The sequence below is a fragment of the Melopsittacus undulatus genome, chromosome 3 (assembly GCF_012275295.1).
Source record: "Melopsittacus undulatus isolate bMelUnd1 chromosome 3, bMelUnd1.mat.Z, whole genome shotgun sequence".
Taxonomy (NCBI): Eukaryota; Metazoa; Chordata; class Aves; order Psittaciformes; family Psittaculidae; genus Melopsittacus; species Melopsittacus undulatus.
The window spans coordinates 20,533,664-20,551,305 of NC_047529.1; the positions used below are offsets into that span (position 1 = coordinate 20,533,664).

Here is a 17,642-nt window from a genome sequence, read left to right on the forward strand (position 1 = left end):
ATATGCAATTCCCACAGACAAGACTGGTAAAACACTTAGCTTGTAAGTCATGCCTGAGGTTAAGCAAAACAGCGAGCTTTTGCTATTAAGAAATAGGCAGTTCTTAGTACGCAGTGGGTACTTACGTGTGCAGAGGACTTTGGAGACACTCAGGCACCTCTGGGGCTATGCTGGCAGGTAGGTACTTAAGATCAATTACAAATTTAGTCCTAGATTGCTGATACTTTGCAGTATTAGGGCAATCACTGCTAATTTCTGGGACCTTAGAGAATAGGAAACTCAAGTGGGCTTTAAAACCTTGAGGAAAGTGAATGGAAAGGAGTATGCTCATTGCTCTTTCTTCATTACTGTGACAACATTTCTTTTCTCCCCTCCCTTCCATCCCATCAGCTGTAGAAACATCGTTACCACGGCTGACGTACAAAGAAAGAAATAATTACAATAATTAGGATGCAAGTTTATTGCTTGCTGCCATTAATGCTGAGAGATAAAATGATTACAGGCTGTCAGAGCCTGGGAAGGAAGGAAGGGAGCTCCACACCACAGAGGCTTGCTGTGGGAATGCAAACCCTCCAGCAGCTTTGGGAGCAGCAACCTCCCCAGCTAAGGAGGACCTCCATCTCCCCAGCAGCATGCCTGGGGTGAAGATAACTGGCATCAGGAGGGAGGTCACTCTATCCACACCTTCCAGGGAAACATGGTTCAGCATCTTGCCATGATTACCCAGCCTGCTAGCAACCCTGCTTCCTGCTCTACACCCCTTACTAGAGAGGCTTCACCTACAGCACTGTGTCTGATTCACCAGAGATGCTAGGGGCATCCTTCATTGCCCAAACTATGAGCAGTGTCAGAGCATCACACTGTGATATTCTGCAGCACTGCCACTGCTAATACACCCCATCTGCTGACCTCCATGAAGCTATGAATCATACTCCTAAGGAAATCCCAACGAGGCTGAGATGTACCAAGGGCTGGTGGGGACCTGGCTGTCCATGGTTGGCAGTGGTTGTGTAACCTAAACACCCTTTAAATCTCTTCTCCACCTATCCACTTTGCAGTCCTTCCCCAGCCTGAGCAAACAGGTGGCAAACAGGTGACAGCTGGCCATTAAAAGACTTGAAGAACAAAGTGAATCATTGAACCATAAAATCATAGAACACCCCAGGCTGGAAGGACCTTGAGAGATCCTCTGATCCAACCTTCCATGGGAAAGGGACATTAGATGAGATTATCTAGCACTTTGTCCAATCGCATTTTGAAAACCTCCCATGATGGGGACTCTAGAACCTCCCTCAGGAGCTTGTTCCAGTGAATGATTGATCTCACTGTAAAAAATTCTTACATTGAGATTGAACTTCTGGTGCAGCCTGCACCCCTTGTCTTCACCGTGTGGCTCCTTGTGAAGAGAAAGCCTCCATCGTCCCAGTAGCTGCCCTTTAAGTGCTGGAATACTGTGTGAGGTCCCATCTGAGCCTTTTCTTCTCCAGGGTGAAGAGACCCAATGCCTTCAGTCTTTCCTCAGAAGGCAGGTTCTCCGGTCTGCTGATCTTCGCTGTTGGCCCCTCTCTCGACCCTCTTTGAATGGTGGTGACCAGAAGTGGACACGGTACTGCTGGTGCTGCCGCCAAGTGCTGAGTGGGATGACCACATCTCTCTCTGCAAGTAATGCCCCTGCAGGTGCAGCCCAGGATCTGATTTGCCTTTGTTGCTGCATTTGACTTTGCACTGCTGTTTTAATTAACATTTTAAATCACATGTGAGCAAGGCTGCCTGCACTCCAGTTCAGGCATGGAGCACCCGGGCTCAGCACACAGGAGCTGGTGGTGCTTTCAGCTGGGGACTTGCCACGCAGCTCAGCTGCCGCTGTCTTGGTGGCTGCTTTCCTACCAAGACCCTCCACTAAGCCTCCTGATGGGTGATAATTTGGAAGCAACCCGAAGCGGAGGATGTTGGCACCTTTCTTCTGTAGTGTCTGAGAGGCAAGTGCCTGGGAGCTCCTGCCACAGCCCTTCCCTCTCCCAGTCATGATGGCTAGCCGTAGCCCAAGCAGTGGCACTACCAGCAAACTTTGTTTTTTGTTATTTTTAGTCTTATTATTAATTTTCCTGCTTAGTCTTAAAGATCACGTCAGCCTCATCAGGAAATGTTACAAACAGTTAAAAAATAAACCCTGTCTTGTCTGGGCTTGTAAAAGATTTGACATGGCTGGATCAACGGGGTGTTCTGACTCCACAAAACTTACTATCATCTGAGGCCACAAGCAAAGCTCCTCTCCCTCCTCACTCCTGGCTATGCATGCACATATCTGGAGCAGTTCTATAAACATTATTTAATAACATCAGTTAGACACAGAATCTGCTTAACAGAAAAAAATCCTCATGTTTATTACTGGGCATATTTCATCCCTGCCTTAAGAGTTCAGGAGGGCTTCACTAGAGATGGAACCAAATTATGCTCATCAACTGCTTGGTGTTAGTGCGAGGCAAGAAAAGCAAGCAGCATAACAACTACTGTGGGAAGTAGCTCTATGCAGTGCTGGGTAGAGCTGAAACCATCTCTTGAGCTTTTGCTTAAACTGGAGACCTTTTCTTTAAGCCCACAGGGTGGTTTGCAAGGCTGAAGAGAAAGGTGTTGCTGTGTCTCTGTGGGCAGTGGCGGTCAGGGTGCCCAAGCGTCATCCTGAGTTTGGGAGCTGTGCTGATAACCTCCGTGGATGTCTGCAGCCAGGTTGTTTGAGAGAGCTTGAGCTCGGGTGGCAGTGTTGTGTTGCTACAGGTTTCATCTTTATAATGAGATGGATAAATGAGGGTCCACATTAGTTCTGGTCAGTTAGGAGGGTATCATGCCACTTCATGAAGCAGGATTATTAGTGTGGGTGTTTTGGCCAACCTCCAGGTAGATTCTCCTCTGCTCTGCGAGCACTTTTCCTTGTTAATGACCCAAAACCATGATGTGGCATCATTACTTGGTGCTGAAAACCAGCAATGTTTTATTCCAAAGTCCGCTGCACATCAGTAACGGCCTGAGTGCTCTGCCTGTACCAGCTATGCTTTAACGCACACCAAAATCCTTTATGTTGCCAGCTGCAACAGAAATCACTGTGATTAATTTGGTGTGGCATTTCTCATCCACTGTCCATGCAGCATAGTCCCAGACACATATCTCCTTCCAGTTATGCTGGAAGATTTTGGTTTTCCCTTCTGGACCACAAACATTTCCAGCAGCAAATGCTGCCTGCTGAGCAGAGCAGACTTTATGTCTGTGGGCTTGAGAAGTACGAGGCCATTAAGGATTCGTGCTCTGTAATAGCTTCACCTGGGAATATCCATCCAAACAAGCTGTTCTCTAACCCTTTCCAGTGTCTGCAGTTACCACAAACTTTGCAATGAGGAAAAGAATCAGCTGGAGGAGTCTGCAGTTGGTGCAGTACATTAGCAATGTCTTGTAGTTAAGCACAGGAGTCACCATGCTTCGCTGTTCAAGAACAAGGGCTTAGTTGAAAAGAAGGCGGGGGAAAGGGGGAATCCACAAACCGACCCTGGTCTTGTGCTGTTCAGCCTAAGTCGAAGTTTTATTAAAGATTTCCATTCGGCAGAACCATCTAATAAATCTTACTGGTTAACAGTCAAAGGAGGAGGAAGAAAATGCTTTTCTGGTGTCTGCTGGGAATTGCTGGTACTAAATTAGCTTCTCTGGAATTATTGCTGGCACCATCACGCTGCTGCTGTTGCCCCGTGGAGGCTCTCTGTAGCACACGCCTGTTTGCATGCTGCCTGCATCCTAAGCAAGCAGAATATGGAATTTTTAATCATGCACAGAAACGCATTTGGTATTCCTTTCGCTTGAGGAAAAATAAACCCTTGAAGGGCATTGCAGGAAGGGAGAATGCTTGCCTGCAAAGGGAGGAATTGCCACTGTTGGAGGGGAGGGTTGCCTGTGCAAGTCTTTCTGGAGGGAGGTATCCAGCAGAGGAAGGTGTGATTGTCCCAGCTCTTCATCCCTGTGGGCTGCTGCCTGCTGCTTCCAACTCCAAAGATCCCACAAAGGAACAGGGGGATCTGTTCACCTCTGCCAAACCGAGATGGGGTCCATGTGGCAAACAGGACATGCTTACCTGATGTTTGGGAAATGTCAAATATCTCCCTCACACACTGTGTAGATGTTCGAGATCTCTATGTGAGTTCTCATTGAATTTTAAAATGCTTCAGGCCTACTACAGCTCTTTGCCCAATTGGCACAATCCCTCAAAGGGTTAATTCTAGGTCAGCATGAATTTCTTATTGACTTCCACCAGGCTGGGCTTAATCTGAAAATGATGCTCACTTTGCTCTTCTACTGATTGCGTGCTGGAGATCTGAACCATTTACTTTTTGTTTTTCATTAGAAGTCATTTAACTTGATATTAAACCCATTCGAATGGACCTTTAATTCTGCCATGTGGGGGAATGCCATACACATCTCTCTTCCCTGTGCTCAAAGCCATCACGCTCCCTAGACACTGACACGCAGAAACAGTGCAGATAAAAATGAAAGTGATGTAGTCAAGATTTTTTTCCCAGCAAATTCGGTATCGAGTAATTCCTGGTGAGAGGAGATCAATAGCATGCAGTTATTTTTAAGTTGTTTACGTTGCTGCTTTTAAAACATGTTTTTTTGTGATCCATGCTAATGAGTGGAATGGGGAATTTATAGATTCATAGACTAAGGTCAGAAGGGATCTCTGTGCTTAGTTAATCTGAGCCTGTGTATATGCAGGCTATGGACTTTCCCCCAGGCAGCATCCCTGTTGGAAAAGTATCTAATCTCCTCTTAAAAACACTGAGTGTTGGTGAGTTCACCCCCTCCCTTGCTGGTTCTCTGTTTAATTATCCTGGCTGTTGGGAAAGTGCCTCACTTAAAGGCTGAGATGTGTAACTTGACTTTCTAGCCCCTGTAACCTGCTACGCCTTTGTCTATGAGCCTGAAAGCTTTTCCACTTGCTCCCAGTGATCAAGTCACCTCTCAGCCTTTCTTTGATAAACTCCTTAGATTTCATGTCAAAGATTTGATTTCCAACCCGGGGTCACTTTTGCGGCTTCCCTTTGAACTTCTGCTGATATTTCCACATGTTCATGCACGGACCCAAGACCTGCATTCCTCTCACCACGTTGTACTGCAGCAGCACTCTCTCTTCCCAGCTTCAGCTTCTTTTCCTTGCTGTGTTAGGGCTTGTATTATATATCCAATATTGCACTGACCTTTTTTCCACTGCCTTGCAAGGAGAGCTCATGTTGTGTAGCTCTGAGCGGCCTCCTTTTTGTCCTCTGAGTGCCTGACTTTCTAAGGGGAGCAGGGCTCCTATGATTGTGCTTCCTCCATGTATTACTTTGCATTTAAAATACCACTGCTAGCTTGAGACCGACTAACTGAGACATGCAGATAACTGACTAAAATAGCTCCTTCTGTAATATTTTTACCCACTGTTACACCACCTGCAGCCTTTACCAGGGGAGATTTTTCTATTACCTGGCTGGTTGGTAGATCTATTAAACAGCATTGAAGAAGAATCAATGCTTGCTACCGGTGGCCTTGCTCAATGATATCTCCTCATTAACAACTACATTTTGAGATCTGTCAGTGAAGCACATTTAATCTCTCTAATGTGTGCCTTGTTAATTCCATATAATACCAGACAAATACCTTGGAGAAACTGCAGCATATTATAGCATCAGTTGTCTTTAGCAGCAAGGCATGTTTTATTAAAAACCAAAACAAAGAATGCAATTTCCCCCTGCACCCCCCCAAAAAGCAAAAGTCAACAGGTTGGTTTAACAAGACCCATTTTCCAGGAAAGCTCATTGATTGCTATTCATCATAGTATTAGCATCTAGTTATTTGATTATGAAATCCCAAATTAACCACTCTGGTATTTTGCAGAGGACTAACACGAGGCTAAGTGAGACCACTTAGCCTGATGCTGGTACTTTGCAAAATTAATTGCTGCACTAAAATTCTCCCTTTCACCTTTTTAAAATATGGAAACACTTTGGCAGTGCCCTGATCCATCCTGAGCTGTAAGAGTTATTAAAAATCAACATTAGTGCTTCAATCAGCTCCTCAGCGAAGTCTCTAAAGACACCTGCATCTAAGAGAGCTGGGCTGCCTGATCTGAGAACTTCACTTCTGAGTTTACACCTATCCTTGTTGCTAACAGTGACTGCTTTTGGACTCTCACAGCAGAACATGGAACGAAACCATCTTCCTCCCTTCCAAATACAGATCAGAAGTAGCCAGTGGACTGGGCTGTGTTAAACTTTGCTGCCTCATCAGCAGTGGTTTTATAACTGATTAAGATCAATTTGATCCCCAAAGGTTTAAAGTGCCTTTCATTCTACTCCTATGAGCCCTTAATACTTCACTGGTTCCCCCAGGCTCCTGTAGCAGTAGCTAGTTTCTAACCTATTTGTTACTGCTAACCTCCCATCCTTACTAATTCCATTCAAACTGATTTATTTGTTGTCATAGGTTTTACATCTCCTTTTGGCTGAAATATTTTTTCCTGGCTGTTTCCCAGCACATTTAACAATTTTTGAAATAGTGCCTTTTTGGGCATCCAATTAGGATGTATGAACTATTCCTTTTTTTGGTAGTTACCCCACTATCAATGTAAGCTTCCACTCCACTATTGCTTTAGGCTTCAGAAAAAAAAAGCCATTTGAAAGTTTAGTGACAGGTGTTATACTCTACTTAAGCAAAACCAGTTCATTATGGTGCCACAGCAGCAGCTAGTATTTAGGTCACTGGTTAGTCTCCTTGGTCCATCACAAGGTCTGATTCCCTTCTGCAGGGTACAGAGCAAAGTATCCCTTCACATGAAACCCTGGTGAGTTTTCATGTGAGATGCCCAGCCAACAGCTCCTGCTTGAAATCACCTGTGCAATTTCTTTTATGGTGCATTCCAGATACTTTATTAGCAGATTTTTGTTACATTTTACAAAACAGAGATGTTCTAAGAGCTGCTCAACCCTCTCTATGGGAAGACACAGCAATGTATCAAAAGTACAAGTCCCTCACATTTCATTTTACTGCTTAGGTCTCTGATCCTGAACCGCATTGTACCCTTTATTTCTGGTTTTCAGGAGAAAAATACCATTAGCAGCTGACAGAGCCCTGTAAGCTTCACCTCCTGCTACAGCAGAGGGACAAGGAAGACTCGTCCTTAGCGCAGGGTCTAAGCACGTGAAGCTGGCTGCCTGGACCCCTTCACTTTACACTAAAATCTGCTCCAGCAGCCAAGAGAGGGCGCTCCTTAAATTAACAAAAGAAACGGAGAAAAAACCGGAAAAAAAACCAACCCAGCAAGAAGAGAAAAACGGAGCATGCTTTCTGAAAAGGAATTTTCTCACTGCACCGAAGTGAATGGTTAAATGCCACAAGGTAAAACATGGAGGTGGTTTTTAACTATGGGATGGGGGCTAGGGACACCGCTGGGGAAGCAGCACCGCTGTGGGCTGAATGACTGGGAGATGCGGATCTGCTGTGCGCCCAGCTGCTGCCCCATCTGCTGCTCCTCCCAACACTGTCAGTGTTTTGCCTGGGCACATGCCTGGCACAACCCCTCTGTCCTGGTTTTGCTCAGTGCTCTGAGACTTGTTGCATCAGGTATTAGTAACAAACCCTCACCCAGCGCCCGCGGCAGTTTGTGGACCAGTGATGGCTTTTCCCTGTGGAACCGATAGCTCAGCCAGCCCTCAGCGTGGGCTCTGCTCTGAGAGGGGCTGGTGCTGTATAAAGCCTGAAACAAGCCTGTCTGATGGCCGGTAACAGCCATGAGTACTTTTTAAAAGGCCTTTAAGTTCTGCCAGTATCTGCAATGGGGCTAGGTTTTATTTCTGTCGGCCAATTTGGGCAGTTTCTTAAACCTGTGACCGGGATTGGGGAAGCAAGCCCCAAAAGCTACTGAAAGAATCTTATAAATAAGAATAACTAATATCACTGTGTGGTGTGTACTCAGTGGTTTTTTTCTTTCAAGGATCGTTTAAGTGATTTTTAGCAAAACCATGTTCCACATTATAATGGTCTCTCCTACTGCAGGTATTTATCATCCTCTGCTTATAAAGGCAAACGGAGGAAGACAGTGTTCCTGTAGTTATTGAAGTAGCCCAACACATGTCCCTCCCCATGATCCATCACTCCTAAACTTGAAGAGACACATGAACCATAGTAGGGTCCTGGATGTGCACTCTGGGAAATGCTGTATTCCTGAACATGTACAAAAAAGAGATGAAGAAAGCCCCCGATGATCCACACATCCCTTCCCCTCTCCCCTTCACTGTTAGCTTGTATTAGCTTATTTATCAGCAGAAAATGTTAAAGGCACCGGTAATTCAGTTTTAATGGTTTTTCTCACCTGCAGAACTGCCTGGAGTGGTTCATGTTGGGACCTGCTTTAATATTGCCTTTCTCTGGGTCATAGATGGTGGTTGCTCGTGCATACGCTCCTCCAAGAATAAAGATGAACCCATTGAGAGTGACTGCAGGAGCATATTTGTTATCTGTCAATGGAAAGCAACACTGAGATCAGTTTTAGGCTCAGGTTTGGAGCCTGGTTTTTTTATTTATACATTCCCCTTATTTATAGATAAGTCACGTTTCTCTAAACCTCCAAGGCTAAGGAAAGAAAAATGAGGAAACTTTTCCTGGTTTTGTTCTCCTCTCTCCAAGTTCTCAAAGGCACTTTTAAAGTTCATCAGTCCCTCATCCCCCCAGTATGCACCTCCCTCTGAACTGGGAAAGCACAATTATCCTCTCCCGAAGCCTAATGGAGTCACCGTGAAAGCTTCACTCTTACATATGAAATTAAGATGTCAAGTTGTTTCAGAATTTAGAACTGCTGCAAATTTTAACTCAGATGCTTCCCATGCCTGTGCAGTGGCAGCTAAGTACAGTAGAAACCCACACTGCAGAGGACCGCTTAATAACACCCAATAGTTGGTTTGCTTTAGTATTCTGCTTTTGCTTGTGGGAAGGTCACCCACATAATCTAGAAGATTTTCCGAGACCCAATTTTTTTTGCCTTCATCTGTCTCATAAATTCACCTGCACTTTTATTTTCAGATGTGTGTGTACCTCCAAGCAGTGCTGTATTTTAGCAATAAACTCTGCGATGCTGGAGTTTGAAATTACAGAAGTCCCTTATCTTAAATCAAGTTCAGTCAGAGGTTCCGAGGATGACTGAAAACTCTTGTGTTAGCTGCAGCATTATTAGAAATATTGGTAAAACTTAACCATAAATTATCAAATAAAATAAGTCTAATTTAATTAGTTGACTTGTCCCGTATGCCGTTAGCATGCCATATGCACATGATTAAATATGAGCCAGTTGGGCTGAAATTTCTCATGATGGTGTCTGTCTTGATGTGATACAGGTTTTTTAATCAACACTTCAGTGAAACCAACCAGCAGTGTCTGGAACAAAAAATGGCAGAATACATTACTTTATTGGAGTTAAAATAAGCCTCGCACCAGTTCTCTAAGAAGCAAGAGTCTAAGCCCTCTGGTGTGTGAAGATGTTTCCTGGGTGGCTGTCCTGGTGTCAGGGGGCACAGAAAAATTCTCCATACATAGATATAAGGTAAAGCCTTTACAAAATCTGCATTTTTATATGCTCAGAAAAGGCTGGGTTTACATCTCCAGTGCAGAACCACCCTGGACACAATGCTGATGACCTCAGTCACTGCAGCCCTCCTCCTATGTGCAGGGAGCTGGGCAGCACACTTGAGAGGAGGTGCGACACCAGCCTTATTATGCTTTTACACCTCTGGTAAGGGCCTCTATCTAGTGTCAAAGGGGTCTGTATGTTCCTCCCAGATCTGTAACACTATGACTGTGTCCTTTTATGAACACAGAAAGAGAAGGGTTTAAACCAGCCCCTGCAGCTTCACTTTTGGCATTTGCTTACTTCTTGCATCACTGGTCTTGTAACCCTGAGGTTCTTGTAAAACCGCCTTATTCAATTAAATATTTTACGAGGGATTTAATTTGTCAGAAGTCAAGCAAAAGCTGATGAATGTCTCCAGAAGAGAGGTAATTTCCTTAACTGAGGTTTGAACTGATTAAACCAGAAGGGAAATAATGGTTTTGTGGTGTCTGCTTCTGTTCCAGCACAGCCATGGGGTGGTCTGGTCCAGTTCATCTCACCCCATGTCAGTGTGTGCTCAGGGGGACAGGGGTGCAGCGCCTGGCATGAAACCAGACAAAACATGTTATGGGTTAAAGTTGGGCTCCTATTGCGTTGAGTATCTACAGGCATATGTCAAAAAACCACGGATGTATTAGGAAAATGTCACTGATCCTTGGGAACAGATGGGAAGAAACTAATTCATCCAGAAAATAGAACAAGGAGTATTCAGTTTCTTCTCGGTGCCACTAAGCCACTATAATTCATCAGAAAGACTTATCTGTCCTAACAACCCAGCTCACATCCCTCTCCAAATCAGACTTGCGTATGTGACATTTTTTCCAGTTACGACACTCATCAGGAATTTTCCATATTTAATTATCACATCTTCCTGGGTTTTTTTCTTCGACTTGCACTGTTTTGCAGGAGAATGAAACTCTTGCATAAAAAGGCAGAACTCAGCTCCCTAATCCCACAGGGAAATTATCTGGGGCTCCCTCAAGGCAGAAACAGTGACTTCTCAGGAGACTGAATCACTGACTTCACATTCCTTTTTGTTAAAGAAAGAGAGGGAAACCCCTTGGTTATTTTTATAGTGACTTTTTTTTCTTTCTTTTCAAATAGGCAGACACTGATATTTTCTTATTTTTTGAGCTAATCATGTTTGATTATCATCGATTTTTCAATGCATCACCTATCTGTTGTCTTTTTACTGTTTTTGTCTTTAGCTACCATTTCATAAATTGGTATAAAATAAGCCTGTCATAGAGAAACAGAGAAATCCCTACTGCTTGTTTCAGGAAGGGAGACACTCACAGCAGTCTCCTGATCCTGATGAAGATATGGCAGAAAGACACAAGGGACACCCTCAAGAAACAGGGAGAGAGAAGACAGTGGGTTTTATTTTTGTTTTGTTACCATGGAGGCAGGAATTGTTCATGCATACAAGGAGTGTGGAAAACTCAAGCCACCATTCCTGCTACCCAGGTGTGGATGACCACATTCAGTCTTTACCCTCACTTCATCTTAGGTGCTACACACACTCTTCCCTTGCTGTTGTCCATCCCAGGGCCTGGAAGCCTTCTGCAAATGCTCAGGAAACTGCAACTTCCATTGCTGCTGTAAGGCCTCACCATGCTCATAGCATAAAGCGGGTGGCTGGGGAGCCTAATTTTGCAAAAGCATGTTCTGGTTGGGTTTTTTGGCCAATGCTACTGGGTGTACATGTGAGCTTCTGTGGGTCAGAGGGCTTATGGTGGGATATACTAGGGACACTGGTTATTTCAAATGACTACTTCCCTGACAGAGGAAAGGAAGAGAGGGGAGAAGCAGCATAGAAACAGAGAAGCAGCCTCCTTTCCCCTCCAAAATTCAAGTGTTGGGGCTGTCAGATACAGTAATCCATTTTAAGCTGGAAAATCTTAAATGGGATTTGTCCAGGACAGCAAGCACACTTGAGATTAAAAGGCAGAATAAATATAAAGGAAATAACAGATAAAAGGTACTCTTCTCTCTAAGTGGATAACATAATAAAATCACTCTTCTTTGCTGTTGCTATAGGAAAATATGCAAGTATTTCTACTCTAGTGACAAGTCATTGCAGGAAGGGGTATGCACTCAACAACAATCCTTGAGCCAGAGGTGTACTTCACATGGGGTTGATAATTTAACCTACCAGTGTGCTCCTCACTTAGTAATGACAGCGTACTGTCTGTGATGTGTTTTGTGGTTTTCCTGTCTCTCAGTACATTATATGGTCAAGTAGCACAGTCCCACTTTCCCTCCCATGATTGCTTAAAGATCTTATGCTGCCTCCCAGTGAAGCACTCGGTCAGAGACTGAAGTGGCATTACACTGAATGGCAGCAGCACTTCATATGGGAAAAGGTTATTAAAACCAAGCTAGTCTTTTACCATTTTTATCATGAGGAAAAAATGTGGGCACGCCACCAGTCCAGACATAACTCCAACTGAAGGGTCTCTCTGCAAGTGCAGGTGGCCAGTGGGGAGGTTGATGCAAATGATGAAGCAGATTGGAGAACAGAGGCTAGTTAATATAAAATAAATCTGCTTTTAATAGTAAGTGCCTCTTTCCCTCTCTGAATACTATGCAGATAAGCTCAAGAATGGCATAGTAATGGATAAGATAACATCCTGCGGCAGCCAGGAGACCATGGTCTGATCCTTAACATAGCTCATGAGGCCAAAGTGCAGCTACTGAAGTTAACAGGAGGGTCTCAGATGTCAGCCCTCTGGCACGGTGCTCTCCTCTTGGCTGATTTCTTGTAATTACACAACAGGTTGTGGGGTCCTGTGGTTTCCTCAATGACCCTTGAGCAAACTTTCCTCTGGGACCCTGAAGTTGTGTCATTTACTTACAAATGCTGCATTTCATGTATGTGTGGTGGGATCACTGGTGCCAAAACAGAAAGCTCCACTTGCTGCTGTGGGGCAGTTTCAGCATCAAATTATGAGACAAATGTTGATGAACTGAAGAGAGCTGGACAAAGCATGGCCACACAGATGAAGGGGAGGTAGCAAGGCAGAGAAAGTATCTGCAGTGGGAACACGTCAAGGAGTGGAAAAAACCATTCTGAATGGTGCATATGGCATATACAGAGGAGAAACGCATGAGACGAAAGTAATATTCAAGCTTACCAATGGGATAAACACCAAGAACTAGTCATGGCAAGAAAAATACACTGTAGGATGAGATGAAACCTTCATTGCTTTCAGAGTTAATAGGTGAGAGCTGGCCAAACCCACACCCGGGTACAAAACTACTGGTGTTGGGGAAAGGGGCAGGACATGTGTCTGATTTTTTTTGTAAAGTCCTAAAATAAGTTAATGGGAATGATTATGTATTTTAACCAAACTAAGCCACAGGACAGTGCAGTAGAAATGCATGGATGCTACTAATGCTGTTTTCCAGATATTTCTTACATTTTCAGCTCTGTGATTGTCCCACATACCACTGCAGGAGTAAATGGCATGGTGAGGAACTAGATACTTGATTGGAAATCTAAAATGCTCATAGATCTTTAACCTCTGTGTTCCCACAGTTCTCACTAGAATTTAAAATTTAATAGTGGTGATGACAAAACACTCACTTTTGTGCAATCCAGAAACATTAATAAAAACTTGAATTCTGCCAGTACAGACACTGACTGTACAGAGTGTCAAAAAAAGGTGTATTTTAGTGTCCTGGCACGAAGGCACAAAGTGAACTAAAAGGCAGTGACTAGATAATTAGGCTTAGTAACAACCACTGACTTCAGCATGTCTATAGCCGTCTTGTTAAATAAGACAAGCCTCAGGAAGCTGGGCATGGAATATTTTTAGCAGAGTGATATAGGGCAGCCTGGCAAGATATGGAAAGGCAGGTGCTGCAAGCAGGTAGCTTGGGTTCATTTACTATTGTAGGACTTACTTTGGCTTGACAGCAGCAAACTTCTTAAGAGCTCAAAACACAAAAGAAAGAGATGTGCGATATGGTTTACCAAGAATATGCAATGTGAAAGCCCTGGGAAGCTCCAGTAACATCAAACTGTGGGCTGCACAAACATCTTTCCCTCCAAAGCTAGGGAGGACAGATGTGGGGCAAAAGCCGGAACACTGAGAAAGACCCTGTCCTCTTCAAAAATGGATGTGTATAATCAACACCTACCCAAAGGATACCACAACATCCATGTGGAGAGAGTTGTTGAGCCTAGTGTTATACCTACTGTACACAGGCATCCATGTCCCAACACTTTCTGGCTGTTAATGGCTAAAGAATAAATGGAAACTGGGAGTGAATTCACTGCTCATTCCTAGAAGAAATCCAGGCAGAAGACAGCAGGGGCTGAGCTGCATGGACTTGCTGTCAGTCTCTACTTTGTATCTTCCCTGCATAGGTAGGCTATCACTAACCAGCCTGCTTCAACTCCATTGAGATTAGCCAAAAAAATTACGTTCCCCACTGCCATGGTTGATGCTAGCGTTGCCCTGGGCAAGTTTGGCACACAGTGCTTTGGAAGAGATGGACCTGTTGGGTCCAAATGTGTGCTATACTGCATTCAACTCACTATCATAAAGTACCAGTGACTTGAGACTGGTCCTGTTGGTCTAAAAATCTCCAGAGACCTTGGTTACTTTCCGTACCTGCTCTTACTGTTGCACATCTGAACATGCTTGCAGTGTTCTTAAATAACCTGTTGTCCTATCTGAGGTCAAACAGATTTCACTTATATCTGGGATGACTTTAAACAGCACAACTCACCATAGGAAGCTCAGTTGCCTTAGCTCAGAGAGATACCTCAAGAATTCACAAGTCAACACAAAAAAGTTCTGAGGATGTCAAAGGCACCCCAGCAGGGATCATCCCACAATTCATCTCAGCTCCATTTTGCAAAAAGCACTCCAAGGGTCCTTCTGCTCCATTGTTGGGTTTAGACTGTACCATACTTGGTGTAGCATCCACTTGTTGGGAATACTTTACAAATGCAGGTGACAATATGGTTCTTGTAGAGATGGAGAAATCAAAGTATATAATCTCAATATTCCCACTGCCTTTTAGTGAAGATCATGCATCACATCAGTGCAGTCTCCCAGACATTCTCCATGGGGGTGCCATTTTTCAGGCTCTGTGTTATTTTACTTTATTTGCAAATAAATTGACATACATTTCCCAGCAAAGATACAGTAACTCCTCATTTTATCATGTATTTTATGCCTTCAGCTTAACTAATTACTTTGATTACACCAAGAAAACATGAATACCATCCTTCTACTTCACCAGTGTCTTTAATGTATTTTTGTTAGGAAATAATAGCACCCGTCTGTTAGAACAGGTGACAAACCCAACTCTGAATGGTTTGGATCATTTTTTCTAAGCATGCTTGGTGTTGATGCCTGCTAGGCAGAATAACGAGCCCAGGGAACAATTTCTTAGCTCCTGTGGCACTTGCACTATTTTCATGAGGAAAAGGAATACCTCTTTGCATAATGCATTCATTTTTGCAATAAGATGTGAGTCCAGAAAACCTCATACTGTCAGTCAGTGGATTAAATGAGCAGCAGCAGCTGTAGCCACGTGATAGAAAAAGCCAGGCAATAAGGTTGTTTGCATTGCTGTACTACATAAACATAATTTTTGCCGGTTAACGCCCTCCTGCTGGGTGCTTCATGCCGCATCATATGCATGTCATGTTATGTTAGGCTGGACACAAACAGCAGCAAGGGAGTTGAAAAACAGCAGCACACTCTGCATAGGGGAGGCTACACCGTGACTGTACCAGCTCCTTATGACCCGATCTACTAGGGAACCCCAAGAAGAGAGTCCAAATAATTGTAACAAGCTTCAATAAAAAGAACAGCTTGGTTTAGCTTTCTGAATATTCTCAGACCTTACCTGAATACCTTATAACTGTGCTTCTATAACTTGTTACTTGCCACTCCTATGGCTCTACCAGGCTCAATAATGAGACCACGATTTTTTAAAAACCTCAAGTCACATCTTCAATGTGACTAAGAGGTTTAGGCTGGTGAAACAGGCATGAGGGATCTACAGCCTCTCTGGAACAGGTCGCCTGGACAGGTTGTAGATGCTTCATGCCTGGAAATGTCCAAGTTCAGGCTGGATGAGGTTTTGAGCAGCCCAGTCTAGTTGAAGATGTCCCTGCTCACTGCAGGGGCATTGCACTAGATGAACTTTAAAGGTCCTGAACTATTCTATGAATCTAGGATGCCAAAGCAAGCCACCCCAAAACAGCTTCTCTTTGACTATATGAGTGCTGTTTCTTTGGCAGTCAAGTATAGCCAGACTGAAGGCTGCCCATAGCCACCCAGTGCAGAGTGGGTGGCCCAGGTTGGCTATTAGTCTGCAGTGATGTCCTTGTAAGGCTGAACAGTAAACCACGTTTCCAAAAGCAACCTAAATGCTCATGGTGCAAATCACAACAGAAAGAAAGTAAGGTGCAAACTTATGAGCCATATCTTTATTTTGGAGGGAAGTCTGCACCGCTAACACTGGCTAGTACATTGGAAAATTTGGCCTCTTGTCTTTCTCTTCATTCAGTAAAATGTTCAGTGAGCTTGGAGGCATTATAATCTACAAACACAGTTCTAATAATTTACGTATCTTGGAGATTTCAGCCTCTGAGGCTTGTATTCCTGTGGACATCACTGATAAATCCCAGTTAAGAATGACTGCCACTTCCCACAGGACAGGCAGCATCTGAGCAAACCCATAATAACCCATTAACTGATGGTGGTGCTAAACCGCATGGAGCAACACATGACGGCAGGATGAAGTTTCACTGCACTTTGCAATTTTTTTGGATCTAAAATTACTAATTGTCCATACGCAATAACTGCATTCCTTTTTCCTCTAATTTGAACTCATCACTTCTAGCTGATAACTAGCAGTATTAATGAGTGACAGTTGCCTTCAGTAAAGATCCAGATAATTGCCTCTCTGGTATAATATACCATGCATTCCTGCCAATATGTCATAAATGTATCTTCCCCCAACCCCCAACTCATTTACTTTCTGCAAAGGCATTAAAATGCCTGTAGCACAGAGATCTCTGTTGTACTACAGGTTTACTCTGACACCACGCATCCCTTACCGATCATGGGAGACTCTATGAAACTCCATGAATTAGTCTGAGGGATGTAGGACTGCAAGACCCCCGCAGCTCGGCCGGCTTCGTTCACCCCACCGAAGACGTAGATCTTCCCACCACAGACAGTTGCGGCGGCTGAATGGACAGCCTTTGGCAAGGGAGCGATGGTCTCCCACTGGTTGGTTATTGTATCATACCTAGGAGAACAGCAGTTGGAATGAGCTGAGATGACAAAATGCTGGGCAAGATAGACAGGTAGAGAAAGCAGGCTGGGATACAACAGAAAGGCAGCTTGACAAGCAGAAGAAAAGCAGAGGTGGAAAAGTATTTTTTAACATCCTACAAATTCAAGCACTTGGTAAACAGTGTAATTAATTCTTTTTCTAAGCTTTTAAAACATTGAGAAAACCCCAGAAAAAGCTGGTTCTGTTTTCTGTATATGCCTCTCAAATCTCATTATAGGCCAAGCTAAAGAAACTCAGGACATCTTTGTTAAGATGTCTCCCACTAATTATTTCTTTTAATGAGTATACAATGAGATTATTCTTGCAAATCAGTGCAGTGATATCCAATAGAGACTGCAGGCAGGCAACTGTTAATGTTCTTCAGTTGTTCAGCTTGTGGAACACATCTCACCTGCACATAATGCAACACGATAGCTCTTTTTCCTCTGGTTAACTGGCCAGAGATGTACATTTTGTGCCAGAATGAGCTGCTTCCATTTAATTTTCTTTGTGCAAACCAAACTACTGTGCTTCATTGCAGGATGCTGCAAACATTAATGCTTGAATAAGATTTCACCATTGCATCCATATTTGACATGAAGCAAACAGAAAAGAGTAGGCATGAAAGTGCTAAATTAGTTTTAAGGTCATC

General features: G+C 43.8%; 1 protein-coding gene across 2 annotated transcripts in view; it reads right to left on the reverse strand.

Moving 5' to 3' along the window:
• KLHL29 (kelch like family member 29) overlaps positions 1-17,642 on the reverse strand; it is a 399,407-nt gene that overhangs the window by 5,596 nt on the left and 376,169 nt on the right. For both annotated transcript variants that reach the window (XM_034061213.1, XM_031046691.2), the window contains 2 exons: positions 16,770-16,963; positions 8,390-8,534 (listed from right to left, as the gene is read on the reverse strand). In XM_034061213.1, the coding sequence (XP_033917104.1) occupies positions 8,390-8,534; positions 16,770-16,963 (339 nt within the window). The remainder of the gene's footprint in view (positions 1-8,389; positions 8,535-16,769; positions 16,964-17,642) is intronic.